This window comes from Ascaphus truei, chromosome 19, assembly GCF_040206685.1.
Source record: "Ascaphus truei isolate aAscTru1 chromosome 19, aAscTru1.hap1, whole genome shotgun sequence".
Classification (NCBI taxonomy): Eukaryota; Metazoa; Chordata; class Amphibia; order Anura; family Ascaphidae; genus Ascaphus; species Ascaphus truei.
Genome location: NC_134501.1, coordinates 7,545,285 through 7,561,695, shown reverse-complemented (window position 1 = coordinate 7,561,695; position 16,411 = coordinate 7,545,285). Strand labels below are relative to the sequence as shown.

At 47.0% G+C, this 16,411-nt stretch overlaps 1 protein-coding gene across 2 annotated transcripts in view; it reads left to right on the top strand.

Annotated features, from left to right (window-relative positions):
- The window catches only part of BANP (BTG3 associated nuclear protein), a 303,313-nt gene that overhangs the window by 128,746 nt on the left and 158,156 nt on the right, over window positions 1-16,411 (top strand). For both annotated transcript variants that reach the window (XM_075576425.1, XM_075576423.1), the window contains one exon: window positions 16,211-16,378. In XM_075576425.1, coding sequence (XP_075432540.1) covers window positions 16,211-16,378 — 168 coding nt within the window. The remainder of the gene's footprint in view (window positions 1-16,210; window positions 16,379-16,411) is intronic.

The window sequence follows — 16,411 nt, the reverse complement described above, 5'->3', positions numbered from 1 at the left end:
GAGGGGGAGAGAGAGACAGAGGGGAGAGAGAGAGACAGAGAGGGGGTGGAGAGACAGAGAGGGGGTGGAGAGAGAGAGGGGTGGAGAGAGAGAGGGGGGAGAGAGAGGGGGGGGAGAGAGACAGAGAGGGTGGAGAGAGACAGGGGGGAGAGAGAGAGGGGGGAGAGACGGGGGTAACTGACTGACGGGGGGGAGGCAACTGACTGACTGGGGGGGGGGTAACTGACTGACTGGGGGGGTGGGGGGGTGGGATGACTGACTGGGTGACTTTGACTGACTGGGTGACTGACTGGGTGGGGGGTGGACTGACTGGGTGGGGGGAAGACTGACTGGGTGGGGGGTATGACTGACTGGGTGGGGGGTGGACTGACTGGGTGGGGGGAAGACTGACTGGGTGAGGGGAAGACTGACTGGGTGAGGGGAAGACTGACTGGGTGAGGGGAAGACTGACTGGGTGGGGGGGGATGACTGACTGGGTGGGGGGGAAGACTGACTGGGTGGGGGGGAAGACTGACTGGGTGGGGGGGTGGGATGACTGACTGGGTGGGGGGTGGGATGACTGACTTGGTGACTGGGTGGGGGGGTGGGATGACTGACTTGGTGACTGGGTGGGGGGGTGGGATGACTGACTTGGTGACTGGGTGGGGTGGTGGGATGACTGACTTGGTGACTGGGTGGGGGGGTGGGATGACTGACTTGGTGACTGGGTGGGGGGGTGGGATGACTGACTTGGTGACTGGGTGGGGGGGTGGGATGACTGACTTGGTGACTGGGTGGGGGGGTGGGATGACTGACTTGGTGACTGGGTGGGGGGGTGGGATGACTGACTTGGTGACTGGGTGGGGGGGTGGGATGACTGACTTGGTGACTGGGTGGGGGGGTGGGATGACTGACTTGGTGACTGGGTGGGGGGGTGGGATGACTGACTTGGTGACTGGGTGGGGGGGTGGGATGACTGACTTGGTGACTGGGTGGGGGGGTGGGATGACTGACTTGGTGACTGGGTGGGAGGGTGGGATGACTGACTTGGTGACTGGGTGGGGGGGTGGGATGACTGACTTGGTGACTGGGTGGGGGGGTGGGATGACTGACTTGGTGACTGGGTGGGGGGGTGGGATGACTGACTTGGTGACTGGGTGGGGGGGTGGGATGACTGACTTGGTGACTGGGTGGGGGGGTGGGATGACTGACTTGGTGACTGGGTGGGGGGGTGGGATGACTGACTTGGTGACTGGGTGGGGGGGTGGGATGACTGACTTGGTGACTGGGTGGGGGGGTGGGATGACTGACTTGGTGACTGGGTGGGGGGGTGGGATGACTGACTTGGTGACTGGGTGGGGGGGTGGGATGACTGACTTGGTGACTGGGTGGGGGGGTGGGATGACTGACAGGGTGACTTTTGACTGACTGGGGGAGTGGGGTGACTGACTGGGTGGGGGGGTGAGGTGACTTACTGGGTGACTGGGTGGGGGGGTGACTGACTGAGTGGGGGGTGACTGACTGAGTGGGGGGGTGACTGACTGAGTGGGGGGGGTGGGGGAGTGACTGACTGAGTGGGGGGGTGACTGACTGAGTGGGGGGGTGACTGACTGACTGGGGGGGTGGGGGGGTGACTGACTGGGGGGGTGGGGGGGTGACTGACTGGGGGGGTGGGGAGGTGACTGACTGGGGGGTTACCTCTGGTGTCCTGCACACACACATTCTCTCTCATACCCATACACACACACAAACACAAATACTCCATCTCTCTCGCGCACACACACACACACACACACACACACACACACACACACACACACACACACACACACACACACACACACACACAATCTCTCTCTCCCATACACACATATTCACACACACACACACACTCACACACACACTCTCTCAATCTCTCTCTCATACCCATACACACACACGGGAAGGGACGTGCACCGGAGGGGAGAAACACCCCGCTACTTCCTCCCGCCCCGCGCGAGCAACGGGAGCACCGAGGGGAGAGAATCACCGGCAACTGCAACATCTGCAGACCCGCGCGGGCAGCGGGAACACAGGAGAGGGAGGGGGCGAAGAAACACCCCGGCCACTACGTGACCCGCGCGGGCAGCGGGAACACAGGAGAGGGAGGGGGCGAAGAAACACCCCGGCCACTACGTGACCCGCGCGGGCAGCGGGAACACCGGAGGGGGGGGGGGGGCGAGAAACACCCCGGCCACTACGTGACTCGCGCTGGTAGCGTGAACACCGGAGGGGGGGGGGGGGCGAGAAACACCCCGGCCACTACGTGACCCGCGCGGGCAGCGGGAACACCGGAGGGGGGGGGCGGGGAACACCGGAGGGGGGGGGGGCGAGAAACACCCCGGCCACTACGTGACCCGCGCGGGCAGCGGGAACACCGGAGGGGGGGGGGGGGCGAGAAACACCCCGGCCACTACGTGACCCGCGCGGGCAGCGGGAACACCGGAGGGGGGGGGGGCGAGAAACACCCCGGCCACTACGTGACCCGCGCGGGCAGCGGGAACACCGGAGGGGGGGGGGGGGTGAGAAACACCCCGGCCACTACGTGACCCGCGCGGGCAGCGGGAACACCGGAGGGGGGGGGGGCGAGAAACACCCCGGCCACTACGTGACTCGCGCTGGTAGCGGGAACACCGGAGGGGGGGGGCGAGAAACACCCCGGACAGTACAGTATGTGACCCGCGCGGACCAGAGGGGGGGGAGGGAAAACCCCCGGCTTTTACAGTATGTTCCGACCCGTGCGGGCAGCGGGAGCACCGGAGAGAGGGGGAAGGATGTACAGTATCAGTGTCTATAGTATATAAATATTTAAAGTGCATTAAATTCCCCCCACCTGAAGAATCTGTCCAAACTCCTCCATGACCGGATCAGTAAATTGTAAATTATAGGAGCTGACACAATTATACAGGAGGATATGAGGAGGAGGAGGAGCAGCAGACACACACGCACTCAACCCCCTCCCCCCCATTACTTACCCGTACAGAAAGGGCGGTTTGAAGTCCTGGCAACTCCATCCCACGTCACAGCCAATCAACTACGATTTTTTTTTTTTTACGAACGGGATTTTTTTTTTGCAGAGCAGGGGAAAGGTTACTGGCCACGAGCCAATATCCGATCGCAGCTGGCGAGTTGGCGACCGGGTTTGTCGAGCACTGTATATATATATATATATATATATATATATATATATATTTTTTTTTTTTTAAAGCAACATTTGTGAAATAGATCTGAGTTGTCAGTTAAAGCAGACTGATAATTTTGCTCGCCTTTTAACTGTAAACTCCTCTCTTGTGCATTGGAATGGCTGCAGCCTTTTTTCTGTCACTTAAGCAAAAATTTTAGCAAACTCATCATAAAATACATGTTCATATTACAGTGTTTTTCAACAGGGGTCCCTGGGAACCTTGGTTCCACTGGCACCCCTAGAGGGTTCCCTGCAATTTTCAGGTCATTTTAAAATGATACCAAATACAGAATAATTTACAATACATCTCATCTCCGATGCGCTATTAGAGAGGGTTGGGGTCCCTTACAATGCATCTGATCACAGACGCGCCATTAGAGAGGGTTGGGGTACCTTACAATGCATCTGATCTCAGACGCGCTATTAGAGAGGGTTGGGGTTTCTTACAATGCATCTGATCACAGACGCGCCATTAGAGAGGGCTGGGGTTCCATTGAATTTTACTATATAACTATAGGGTTCCTCAACCAAAACAAGGTTGAAGCCTCTGCCCTATTACACTGCATACTTGGTCTTTTAATCAGTCTTCCAGCCAGTGACACTTTGTGCTTTTAATTCCATCTTATATTATTGTTCTAGTTTAAACGAGCGTTGCACAGAGCAGGTGACATTTAACACCTTCCTGAAAAAGTTAAAATGCAAGTGTAAGGTATAGGGAAATAATATACTTACAATTCTAGTCACAGTAATCCCTGCCCCAAGAAGCTTGCAATCCAGTGCTTGATGCCTAGTTCATAGCAATTGAGAGTGTTTTGAAGTGGGGTTTCTCAAGTCTGGAATGTAAAAAGATACTACTCCACTAGCACTGCTACTGTACCCCATAATATGTAGTTTTCTTTTAAATTAAACTCGTACAGGCTTCTGGGGGGAATTGTGGCTTTAACTCCTATAATATTAGTATCTTGCCCCATAACACCTTTTTCGTGTTAAAAATCTTGATTTTTTGATATCTAGTGCACGGGTGTGCGCAAACTTTTGTGTCTGCGCCCCCTGCCTGCTCGCTCCCCCAGGCTGCGTCCATGGTGCCGGCGAGCGAGCGTGTAGCTTCACGCTCGCCTGTTTCTGGAGCATTTACATGACCTATTGGATTGCGTAACGGGGGGTGTGTGCCGGGAGTCGTTCCCGTGACGTCATGTGAGCGGTATCGCCCTCATTGGCTGAACCGAGCACGTGACACGGCCGTCGCGCGGCAAAATGAAACGCAAACGCCGCTGACAACTAGTGGCCCCTTCTGCAGCCAAACTCTGCCCCTGCGCAGTATGCTCCGTCCGTTTCGCAGTGTGTCACCGCTCAATTCATTTTACCCCAGGAGATTTTCCAACGAGCCACCGTCAGCTAAGAAGTTTCACTTTAAAAGAAAAGAAATTGCGTCATAAAGCGCCGGAAGATCTGTCAGAGTATAACAGAGGCAGAAAAAGATGGCTGCGAGTGTGGACTGTTGCTTTAATTACTTGGTAGCCCGAGAGCTGTTTCTGTTTCAGACATCACAAGCCATCTAAAAGTAAAATAAAAATAACAAGCTTGCGCTCTTCACCAGCTTGAATTGTAATTTACTGCTAGACAGAAATTATACCTTGGGGTTTACAATTCCGTACTCCAATAAAACGACGAGTTACATTTGGTAATGCTGGCAGTAGCTAAACAATTCATCAGGGCCACGCCTGGTTTTATGGCTCCAGGAAGGTTCTACCGTATGCAGCTTGGCTCCTGAAAAGAGCTACAGTTGGCTCTGACCCTTGGTGTGCTTGATATAGGCTATGGAAATGATGAACAGTGAGGGACTGATGCAGCGAATTCTGCTTGTGTTTATACACATTCGTCTTAGTAACTCTTAGATTGTGCCGGTATCGTTGAGACGCTGGAGATTAAGAAGACGAAGACGTTCTGGTTGCTTGGGCGTACCCAATAAATTATTTCAAGGTCAATGCAAGTAAATGTGTTGACATCAAATTTCTAGCCACAAAATCACTGCTTAGAGACAATAGAAAACAAAGTTCAAGGTGAGATTGTCCAGTTTGCTGGATGGACACAGAGAACTTGGTTACTCTGACATTTGCCCCAAAGCATTTTCATTGAGCAGTTGCTTTGCGTTTGTGTAGAGCAGGCACCTGGAATTGCAGTATAATGGTTATAAAGTAATTTAGTATGGAATCCCCTCTATAAACATGATGGTGATACTGAAAGGCATTTTGGGTTTTAAAACATGTCGGTTTCGTCGACAAACACTTGTTTTGCCATTTGATTATTTTTTTTTGTGAAAAATGTTTTATAGTGTACAAAAAAAGAAAAGGGAGCATTGGGTTTTAAACATCACAGAACACATAATATATAGTTCCAAATTATGGGAGAGTGGGGAATGGGTGGGTAGGGTTGTCTAGTTGTGGGTAGATAACCAGCCATGTACAGTACATCCATCTCTACGTTCTATATTGCATGTCTTGAGATCAACGATCACAAACACCATCAGCTAGGTTGTTACTGTCATGGCTTCATCACACATTACAATTCCATGGTGGGCCTGTCAAAAGACAAGTGCTCCCATTTCGTGACCCAAGGATCCCAAATTCTCATAAATTAATTAGAACAGTTGTTGAGGAAAGCTGTAAGTTTCTCAAGACGGTTTTTTCTTTTATCACATCCCATCGCTGGAACTTCAAACATCATAAAAGGATAAACATACAAATTAAATGTCCCTGGTGCTAAAAAAGTCCAAGATACCGTGAACCAGCAAGGCAGTCTCTAGTATAAGCTTCCTTAGGCAGATTGATGGACTTGATGATTGTGTTCCAGACGGGGAGGGTGTCCTTTAAATGAAGTTCCACTGCTTCTGAAATAACAGAAAACAACAGGGCACGCCGATTGCGTAGTTTGTTTCATCAACCCTTCCCTATCTAGAACCACAGAATCCTACTTACAGGATAAAGGTTTGTAAATTCAGGAGAGAGAATCTGTAACGCACTTCCCATCTCCTCAGAGCATCTCACGGACCCCACGTGGTCTGGTCTGCGGAGTCCCCCTCAGTCTGCGATGGCGCTGATAGAAGTGTAACACTCCAACGCTCCCACAGATGCGGGCAGGGGGAGGGGGTTGGGGGGAAAATTGAAACAATACTAGTGTGATACCGTAACAGAAATTTAATGACGATTAAAATGATAAAATCACACTCACATAAAAAGAGGGTTACAGATACCGCTCACAGATGCCGTCCGCAACCTGACCAGCTCCTAGATCGGCAGAGGAGAGGATCACCGCACGCTACACTCGATACCGGAAATACGAGTGACGTCAGCGGTACAGCAAACAGGGACTCTCCTCGCCTCAGGAACATGAATCGCTCCCCAGGGTCTTCTCAATCAACACTGCTCCCTTCCTCCGTTAACATGAGAACACTGATCTGCTACCGGGATCACAAGCCTAGGTGTTGGTCACGCATGCGCAGAAGCCTGCCTACGGAAGCTTATACTAGAGACTGCCTTGCTGGTTCACGGTATCTTGGACTTTTTTAGCGCCAGGGACATTTAATTTGTATGTTTATTTGTTTTTACAGATTTGGAATAGTCTGTTGTTTTTTGTTCCTTTAGGCTGCTTTACTCACTTATCATTTATATTGTTATTCACTATATTTTTGGTATCACTATTTGCACTTTATTTAAGTTTATGTGTAGGTCAGCGCTTTTTAGAGGGCTTATATTTGTTTGTTTGATCATAAAAGGATGCGGTATGGACTAGCTCAAGCCTCTAACCCATGTTTTATACACCGTAATCTGTTTGTAATGAACACTATGCCCATAATAGTTTCCACAGCGATCATGTGCCATATTGGCCAAATTGTAATGATTAATCCTGCACAGTTTGTGAAGCAGGATTACTTTCAAAGTGTGAAACTTTTCATTGCAATAACATGAAAATTATACCCAGATGACATAAAAGATCATATAGGTTTTCAAAGGGTAGCCGATTAATATATTTGTTTCCGGCCTGCTTTGTGAAGCTGTCAAATAGGTTAAAGGTGCTTCCTGCATCATCCAGTATGCTGCTTTCAATGTGGGTGAAATGTTTGATTGCAAGTATGGGATCCAGAACCCACCACACTGATGACTCTGCTGGCTTTGTGGTAAGTAGAGATGGATGACATTTTTTCCGGATTTGGATCCTCCTTGGATCGTCTGGTTCCCTTTGGATCCATGGATCAGTCTCAAAAGGGGCAAACGTCCTTTTTCATATTTTTTTTTCCCCGTTTCCTATCACGCAATCCACATGGCGTATTAATAATCCGCGATCGGACGGTTAACAATCCACACATCTAATGGTGGATGAATGGGCTCGAATTTTGGTGGAGAAGGGTGGGGGGTGGATTTGGTCTTAAAAACCTGGGAAATTTCGGGAAACTGATTTGAACTGGTTAGCCATCTTTAGGCTACGACCCTGCTATCTGCGCTGCATGCGTGCCTGCCAGGCTAACAGCGCGTGCAGCCGAGTACCCCAGTCTGCAGGGGGAAAGAGGGGGCAGGGCGTGACGGGGGTGCGGCCATGACATCACCCGGCAGTTTCGCCCTCATTGGCTGAACCGCCGGGGGCGTGGCCTAGCGCGCCGTTGCTAGTACCGAGCCCAATTTTCCAGTATGCTGGAAAAACTGACGGTGCAGTGCTGCGGCCACCCCTTGCAGTGAGCCCGGCCCTGTTGAGGGGCGGCTCTTGTCTCTGTGGCGGGTGCTGCAGCAGCCAGCGGGGACTAAGGCTGCGGTCCCAGTAATGTCTGTGACGCGCGCCCGGCGGGGGGGCGGCGCGTGTCACAGCGCTCAACCACGATCTGTGGTCTGTGAGGAGAGGAGAATCTTGCGACGGGAGGGGGCATGGTCGGGGATTTGTGGGGGCGTGGACATTACGTCACGCGGCTGGTTCGCCCTCATTGGGTGAACCGCCGGTGGGGGCGTGGCCACGCCTCCGTCGCTAGGAGTAAACTCGATTTTATTGAGTTGTGAAAAATCCTGCAGCACGGCGGCTGCACCTTCTGCGTGACGGTGCGTAGTGGGCCCAGCCCCATTGAGGGGCAGTGCTTACACGCACAGTGCACGCCGTGCCGTGCGCACAGGCTGTACTGGGACCGCAGCTTAAGGCTAAGGCCCCGCTGCATGCGCCCACACGGCCGCCTTGCTTGCTGGTGGCGTGTGCAATTCACTGCACCGCGGTCTGCAGTGACATTTTTCCGGCGCATGGGGGGGGGGGGGCGTGGCCAAAACGGGAGGGGGCGTGGCCATGACGTGAGGGGGCGAGCCCCTCAGCCCCGCAAATGCACACAGGCACACACACGGGAAATCGGAGCAGGGGGGGGGGGATCGGAGCAGAGGTGGGTGAATTGGAACGGGGGGGGGGGATTGGACCAGAGGGGGGTGAATCGGATTGGCTGCTGGGATCCAATCCGTGATTGGTTCCCTTGCATGCCACGTGACGCGGCACTCACCGAAACCACAAACTCCTTGTAGCTCCGGCTGGCTGACGCGTCACAGCACGCAGTCAGCCACGCCGGAAGGAGCCAGCGAGTACTTCCAGACTGGAGGAAAGGAGCTGGTGGCCTGCGGCCGCACGCACCGCCAGCTGCAGCGGGACCAAAGCCTAAGTCGTAAGTCTTTACTACAAGACTGTGCACTCGCTTAATCCTTGTGCTTCATCTTCAGGCTTTCAACTTTATCATCCATTGCAAACGTTTATAGTCCGGAAAAAGATCTTGTTTCATGCAAATATTCCCAGTTTGTCCAGAGCCATATTGTGACGAACACACTAATTAGCTCTTCACTGGTAAAGGACAATGTAAAATTTTCAGTACACTGCAGTACTCTCTACTGGTAAAGGACAATGGGACAATTTGCAGCACACTGGATTGCATTGTCTTCCCCAAATCAAGTGAAAGGATTGTTGCATGTTCTGTTGGTTCCATTGAATGTCCTTGGTTGGTGAGGCAGAAGAGAAAATTAAAAAGCAGGAGTGGTTATAATTATAAATGTTAATGATGATTGTTGACAGATTTCCGGAGTTATTTGATATGTTGAAGCATGGCACATTTGTCACGTTCCACATATGTGTAAACTCTGAAGCTTGACTCTCGACCAAAGAAATGTTTGAACTGATTTCTGGAGTGAGCGGAATAATGTGTTTCGTGTTAGAACTTTGGTTTGGTACAAGTTACAATTCTGGTCATCTAATCAACAATTCATATTTTATATATACTGGATTCTCATCTGTCTTCCCTAATAACACTAACTAATTAACATACAACAAGCGCTTGACCTAACATATAAGCCAGTGAGGTGAAAGTGCCTAATGCACTATAAAAATTTCACAAATTGTAAGTGCACGTGTTAGAAATTCCTTAGTGGTTATAGCGCTGCCAAAGGGAACCTGACACATAAGTTTTCTCTAAACTTGTTACAAAACAGACAACAATTGGAAATACAGCCCCTGGCGCAATTAAGTGTAAGAGATACTAATTGTACCGACCCCAATGCCCGTGGAAATGTGCTAATCCTCCTATAACATAAGAAAAAAAAAAAACGGGACATTGGGCAGCAGACAAACTCAGCAGAAAGTTTCTCTGCATGTTTTCAAATGCCTACTTACAGCATGCTCTGTTAAAGCTTGTGGGGGATATAATCTGTACTTTGGCCACGGATCGCCTTCCTGGATCCACGAATCCCACGCAGTCTCCTGCACGATCTCATATACAGGTCCTCACACCATACACTAATTGATTTTACCCCCCATAATAATGAGATTAAAAAAAGGCGTAGTACTGTGGGAACACATTAATAAAAAAACAAGATAAGGCAATACACACTTACAATGTGTCTAGTCTTGGCTCGTGATACACTGTTGCCGTCCGCAGCTTGAATCAGAAGCCCTATGTTCGGCAGCAAAGGGTCGGCGTCCTCTCTCTCCTCGCGGCCGCAAATCTTTCCAACACCTTTCCCGATGACGTCACTGCCTAGTCCAAGTACTCCTCCTCAATGCCAGCTAACGCAATTAGGCTGCACCCTACGCGTTTCGTGACTAGGAGTGTCACTTCCTCAGGGGTTTTGGAGCTCTTCTAATTGTTATTGCTATTTATAGCCTAAAAAGTCAATTAACCCTTACATCTTCGTAACGAAGGGTATAGAACACATTAATAAACTAATGTAAAAGTGACATTACATGCATCTTTAACCAATAACTCTAGAGAAACTGTTCACCCATCTCGTTATTTCTAACTCCAACCCCTTGGATATCACCTGTGGTGCTCCCCAAGGCTCTGTTCTAGGCCCCTACTCTTCTCAGTGTTCATCAATTATCTTCCTACAGCTTGTAAGGGCGCTTCAATACATATGTATGCAGATGACACAATCTTATAGATATCAGTATAGGGAATGATGATTCAATATTCTCCCTCTAGCAGCAAGACCTCAATAGGTGGCACATAAATCAGTGTGTCAAGTATTCAATGGGGTGCATATAGCCGTAATCACATTGGCTGCTGTACTCGTAATCTACTCACAGTTGTGGCCGCACATACTGCATCCAAGCTAGGATGCCCGCCGCCCACTGTAGCCTACCCGTTCCCCAGTACACCAGAGCGATCTCACCCTTGACCTCCGAGACGTCAACGCGATGACGTCAACCCGACGTACGTTTCGCGCACGGGGCTGGCGCTTTCTCAATAATAATGTATTGAGAAATACACACTGTGAGTAGATTAAGAGTACAGCAGGTAATGTGATTACGGCTATATGCACCACATTGAATACTTGACACACTGATTTATGTGCCACCCACTGAGGTCTTGCTGCTACAGGGAGAATATTGAATCATCATTCCCTATACTGATATCTATCACAGCTAGCCACCCGTGGTTTTATTCAGAGAGGAAACTATATCCATTAGGCAACTGTCAGGCAACATACTCTACTGATATCCCAGAACCACCAGGTATCTGAGTGTTACTCCACTGTTATAACGATTGTTGTCTGCTATTAACACTGTTGCCTGTGAAAGAGTGTATATTGACTGTCTAGTTACTATATAGATACCTCTCTATCCACCCCCACACCATGATCTAGTTACCATCATTAGGGAATACTTGATTATTTGTATTGGAACCTTCCACTTCAGTATACTGGGACTGTCCATTATTATCCCATTGATGCTACCTATCACCCTTGTGTTTTAATTGATTTTATGAATTTGAGTATGCGTCGTTATTTTTGTATAAATAAAACTTTATTATTTTGGCCTGATATGGGCTTTTAGTGGCAACCGTCCTCCTACAGTGTTGGGAGCGTTTACTTTGTGTACCCCATACAGCGAATTAGACCATTTGTCAGGGAGTATTTTACTCCTTTATATTACAACAGCCCTGCTGTGTAATTAAGAGGGATCTTTTTGGAGACACTGTGATCTCCTTGTTTGTTTCTGCATGTTATTACCATCCCTTTGCACCGGCTGTGTTTTGATTATATATTCTATACATCTATTTGATTGATGAGCGGTTTACCACAAGATATATATATATATATATATATATATATATATATATATATATATGACTCCATTCTAGTAATAAGAGCGTTCCTTTTGTGTTTGCCATTCTAATTGGTTATTCTAAAACCTGTTTTGGTGTGGAGTCCTGAATAAAGGTTTGGCAAACCTTATTCTACAATTCATTTATTTTATTTCACTCTCTTTCCTCATCTCCTATTCATCTCTGCGTCTCTCTCCTTCATGCTTTCACTTGTCTTTGCTACACATTCATTCTCGTCCTATCTTTATCCTTTCTTATTACAAAGTGAATGATTTATTCTTGACCTCCTTGTTGCCTAATTTTTATTCCACCATACTTCCCTCTCATGACAATCCCCTCATCCTGTCTACTCTGTCTCTCATATTTCTTTATGAATCTCCATTCGTTGTAATCTAATTTTTCTTCTCTACTCATCATTTTCCTTTACTGTATCTTCTTTCCATTTCTTATCACTCTCCCCAATCACCATCTGTTCCTTGTCCTTTTCCTCCTTACCCCCCCTCATACTGTATACTGTTTTTCTTGTTACGCTGTCATCCGATTAACCCTTCTTTTCTCTACTAGTCATCCTCTTGCCTAATTTTTTGTGTGCTTTTTTTTAGTTTTTACAATCCTGTTGCTTATCCCTTCTAGTTGTCGAATCCTTTTTTTGTGCCATACCTCCTCTCGTTCTCTAACAAGATACTTACTACTGTGTATCCCCCAGTCTCTGTGTAGCAATTGCTTTTACAATATCCTTCTTCTTGAAAAGGATGTCCATTGTCCACACACTTACTGTATCCAGCCCTACTGGTGGCTTCCAATAACCAGTAGACACTAAGTTACACCGCACTGCAGTTTGTAGCGTTAATGACATGGAAAGCCATAGGATATTATTAAAGGAAATACTGTAAGCCAAAGTTAATTTGCTATGTATCACCACACCCCTCTATTTGAATAATGTCTGTACTGCACAGACTGTTTAACAAATGTACTATAGATGAGGCCAAAAGATTTATTGTAAATATATCTAGCAGAGGTGAAATTATTATACATATATTTGGCCATTAAATGTGCCATTTTATTTACAGCCGAAATAAGCTATTTCTGCTATGTAATGGTTTTTTTTTTTTTTTTGTCACAAGCCACTATTCTAACGCCTCCATTTTTGGTGCATAAATCCCATATCTTACTTTCCGGGGAAGCCTTCCTTTTACAGTCTTACGGGAAAAATGTCCAAACCAAGCCCCACATGGAAAAGTACAAGAAAAGATACAGTATCCTTAACCTGGAAGGGGGAGGGAGAAGTCGTTTTGGTCTTTTAATTTGTCCTCTGACGTATTATATAGTTTGGAGGAAGAAATAATATTGACCCCCAAATAATATAGAAAGATACAAAAGCTGCAAACAAATAGGCATACAAAGCACTGCACTATAACACAATGCTAGAATAATGTCTTTTCCTTAGAGGTACAATTGGATGCGTAAGCATTTGGCATGCACAAATAGGTTCTGTGCTGGTCATACATCGTGCACAATAATGCAAAATATGGAGAACCAAAGTCAGATCCACTGTGCGAATCGGTCTGTACCAAAATAAATTATTTTCTGGCCGTAATGTTGGACTACATCATATAAATGCTGATCAACAAGATATGAAATGGGTTAAAAATCAAAATAAGAGCAGGCCCTAAGCTCCCAAAAGAGACTGTTGGCAAGAGTGTTCGGTTGGCTGGGCAAATATCTTGATTTGATGAGAGCTTTGCATTTTTTTAGAGTTGGACATGAACTGTTGACTAAAATGTCAGTTTTCGTGGTTAAAGAGTGTGTAAGTCAGTAATGCAGAAAGCATGTTGCTTGTAATACAAATTCGGAATCAGTGTGGACCTATTTTATGATTTTACCACTGGAAACTTAAGGTAATTGGGGCCTATTAAAGGATTGTAATAAAAGAAGATGTGGTGTGCAAAATAAAACCTTTTGATCCATTATCCATTTCCACAATGAATAGTTAATAGCTGAAATGTGCAGAGCTAATCTTGAAATGTTATGGGCTGTCAAGTATATTTCCTTGTTGTCATCCTGGTTACAGCTGCTTAAGCGCTTCCTTTTAATTCACTCTGCTGGTGGGAATTGGAGAATGCGCCTACTTTGTCTTGAAATGAAAGGGCCATGCTGGTTTTGGGGGTCATAAAACATTTGGACACCTGTTTTAGAATCCTTTTTTTCTCCCCAATGTTATATAATCGACGCCTGTAATAGATGTGTAAATGTGTATATGTGTATCTGTAAAAGATGTTGTGTTAATTGTGTATCATCTTGCTTTAATGTACCTGTCACCATGATCATGCAATATGCATGTTATTCAGTTCACTTTCATTTCTTTTTAAGGAGAATGAATCTATTCCATCACAGGATGAAATGAACTTCATACATCTCAAAGCACAATCTTGTCATAGACATTGACACACAGAATGTTACCGGTTCTGTAATGTTAACCTTGCAGCATTTATATCCACGATAATGGACGCAATGGATGAATGACAGGATGAGTCCATTCCTTCTCCTACTGGTGCTTGGAACGAGTTACACAGGATTAGGGCTGAGCGGTGGTAGTCAACAGCTTTTAATATTTGGAGATCTCAGATTGCACCATGTACATTTTCTGGATAGGGAGAGTGTGCAGAACAATGTTAAAACCTCAAAATGGTGCCCAACAACCCCGCCCCCTGCTCTTTTTTTTGTACAGCATATAAACCTTGGGGTCCTCCGTAGCTGAACCGCACGATTTTCAGCCACGAGAAGCCCCATATTCCTAAAATATTCACCGGGGAAATTACTAATGTTGCTTCCTTTTCAATTTTTAACGTATTTAAATGGTAGTCCAATAGGAGTACGCCACCAACGCCGTTGCGACTTTCTATCAGGCTGAGTCACCTGTGATATTTGGTGGCCGTTTGTAAGATTGTGTGTGGCCAGCAGAAAGACGCATGTTTGAGAGCCTAATTAGATCTGAGTTAGTAATTGTTCACTGCATTTGGGTGGTTTCAATAATAGGTCTATGTTTTCGTAGCAAAGTTTTCCCCCAATAAAATATGTACTCATACTTAGCATTACTTTATATTGCAGCATTTTATGGCAATGGGTGCTGTACATTCACTCAGAAGTTCGTATGGGTTGATTTTTAAAGGGGGGTATTTGGGCATTGTTGTTAATTTTCTTCATAACTGTTTTCAGGACAAAGCATTTCAGCTGCTATGATCAAGTGAGTTCCTACGCTCAGCACAGTTTCCCACATCGTTTCTCTGGGGATTGCAGCCTGTTGTTCAGATGCAATTATGGTATTAGTTATATGCAAAGGACAAAACAAGAATCTGAGAAACGTATTGAAAAAGACTAAGACTTCACCAAGAGTGAATTGTTCTCCCTATGGACATTTTATGCTAGAACAGGGGTGGCCAACTCCAGTCCTCAAGCTCCCCCAACTGGCTCAATAAGTACTCAGTTGAAGACTGCATCACCTGTGCTGAAGCTGGGATATACTGAAAAACTGACCTGTTGGTGGCCCTTGATGACTGGAGTTGGCCTCCCCTGTTCTACAACATCCGTCTTTGTGCACTTTGATAGTGTTCTCCAGACGCCAGCATGGCGCCCACAGGATTTAAGCTCTTACCAAATAACCCTGTTCACATGTCAAATCTCCAAAGAATGCACAAGTATAATTTCGGAATATGTAGGCACCCTTCCAAAAATGACGCTTCCAGAATCCATACTTTATTCCATTTCAATTCATTAACTATTTCAATGCGTCACGCCCATATTTACCAAGTGGTGCTATGCCAAAAGACACCCTCTGGCACTAGAAGATGTCTTCTTGCATAGCACTGGTTAGTAAATGTGGCCCAAAGCCTTCATTGCAAAAGCTATTGTTTTTATTGCTACCGCCCGTAGCAGTGGAGTAGCTCAATTGGAAAACATGTAAGGTATCGTTTAATATGCATTTGATAGTAGCTTTGTGGACAATGTGCCTGCTTCTGAATGACGAGAGCCCAGCTTGAGATCCAGTGGCATCTTTCTTTTTCTTTGGTAATAAAGTGAATGGGTGAAGTTTATTGAGCCATGGTTCTTTTATTCCAGTGATTCCTACCCACCTGCACTCATGCAAGGATATCCTTGAGACCTGGGCTGTTAAGAGTCCGTGAGGCTGGTAGTTGGGAACCACTGTTATTTTCTACAATATAAATGTCTTAGGTGATGTATTCACTAAGCTTGATCTTGCGTTAACTGCAATGCAGGTCAAATGTCGGTAGCGAGCTCAGATACCTCTTATTGGGTGTATCCCCAGAGTTTGGGCTGCAACAGCACAATAAGATAATTAGGTTCAACTAATATAAATAGTCTCTGTCTTCTTCTTTACCCAGGTCACCTTTTCCACAAGTTCAGAATCACAGAATCCGACTGGTATAGAATCAAACAGAGCATCGACTCAAAATGCCGGACAGCCTGGCGTCGGAAGCAGCGAGGGCAGAGCCTGGCCGTCAAAAGCTTTTCACGGAGGACCCCCTCTTCTTCTTCATACAGCGGCACAGGTAATTCCATCTCAGTTACAACCACTGGAGAGG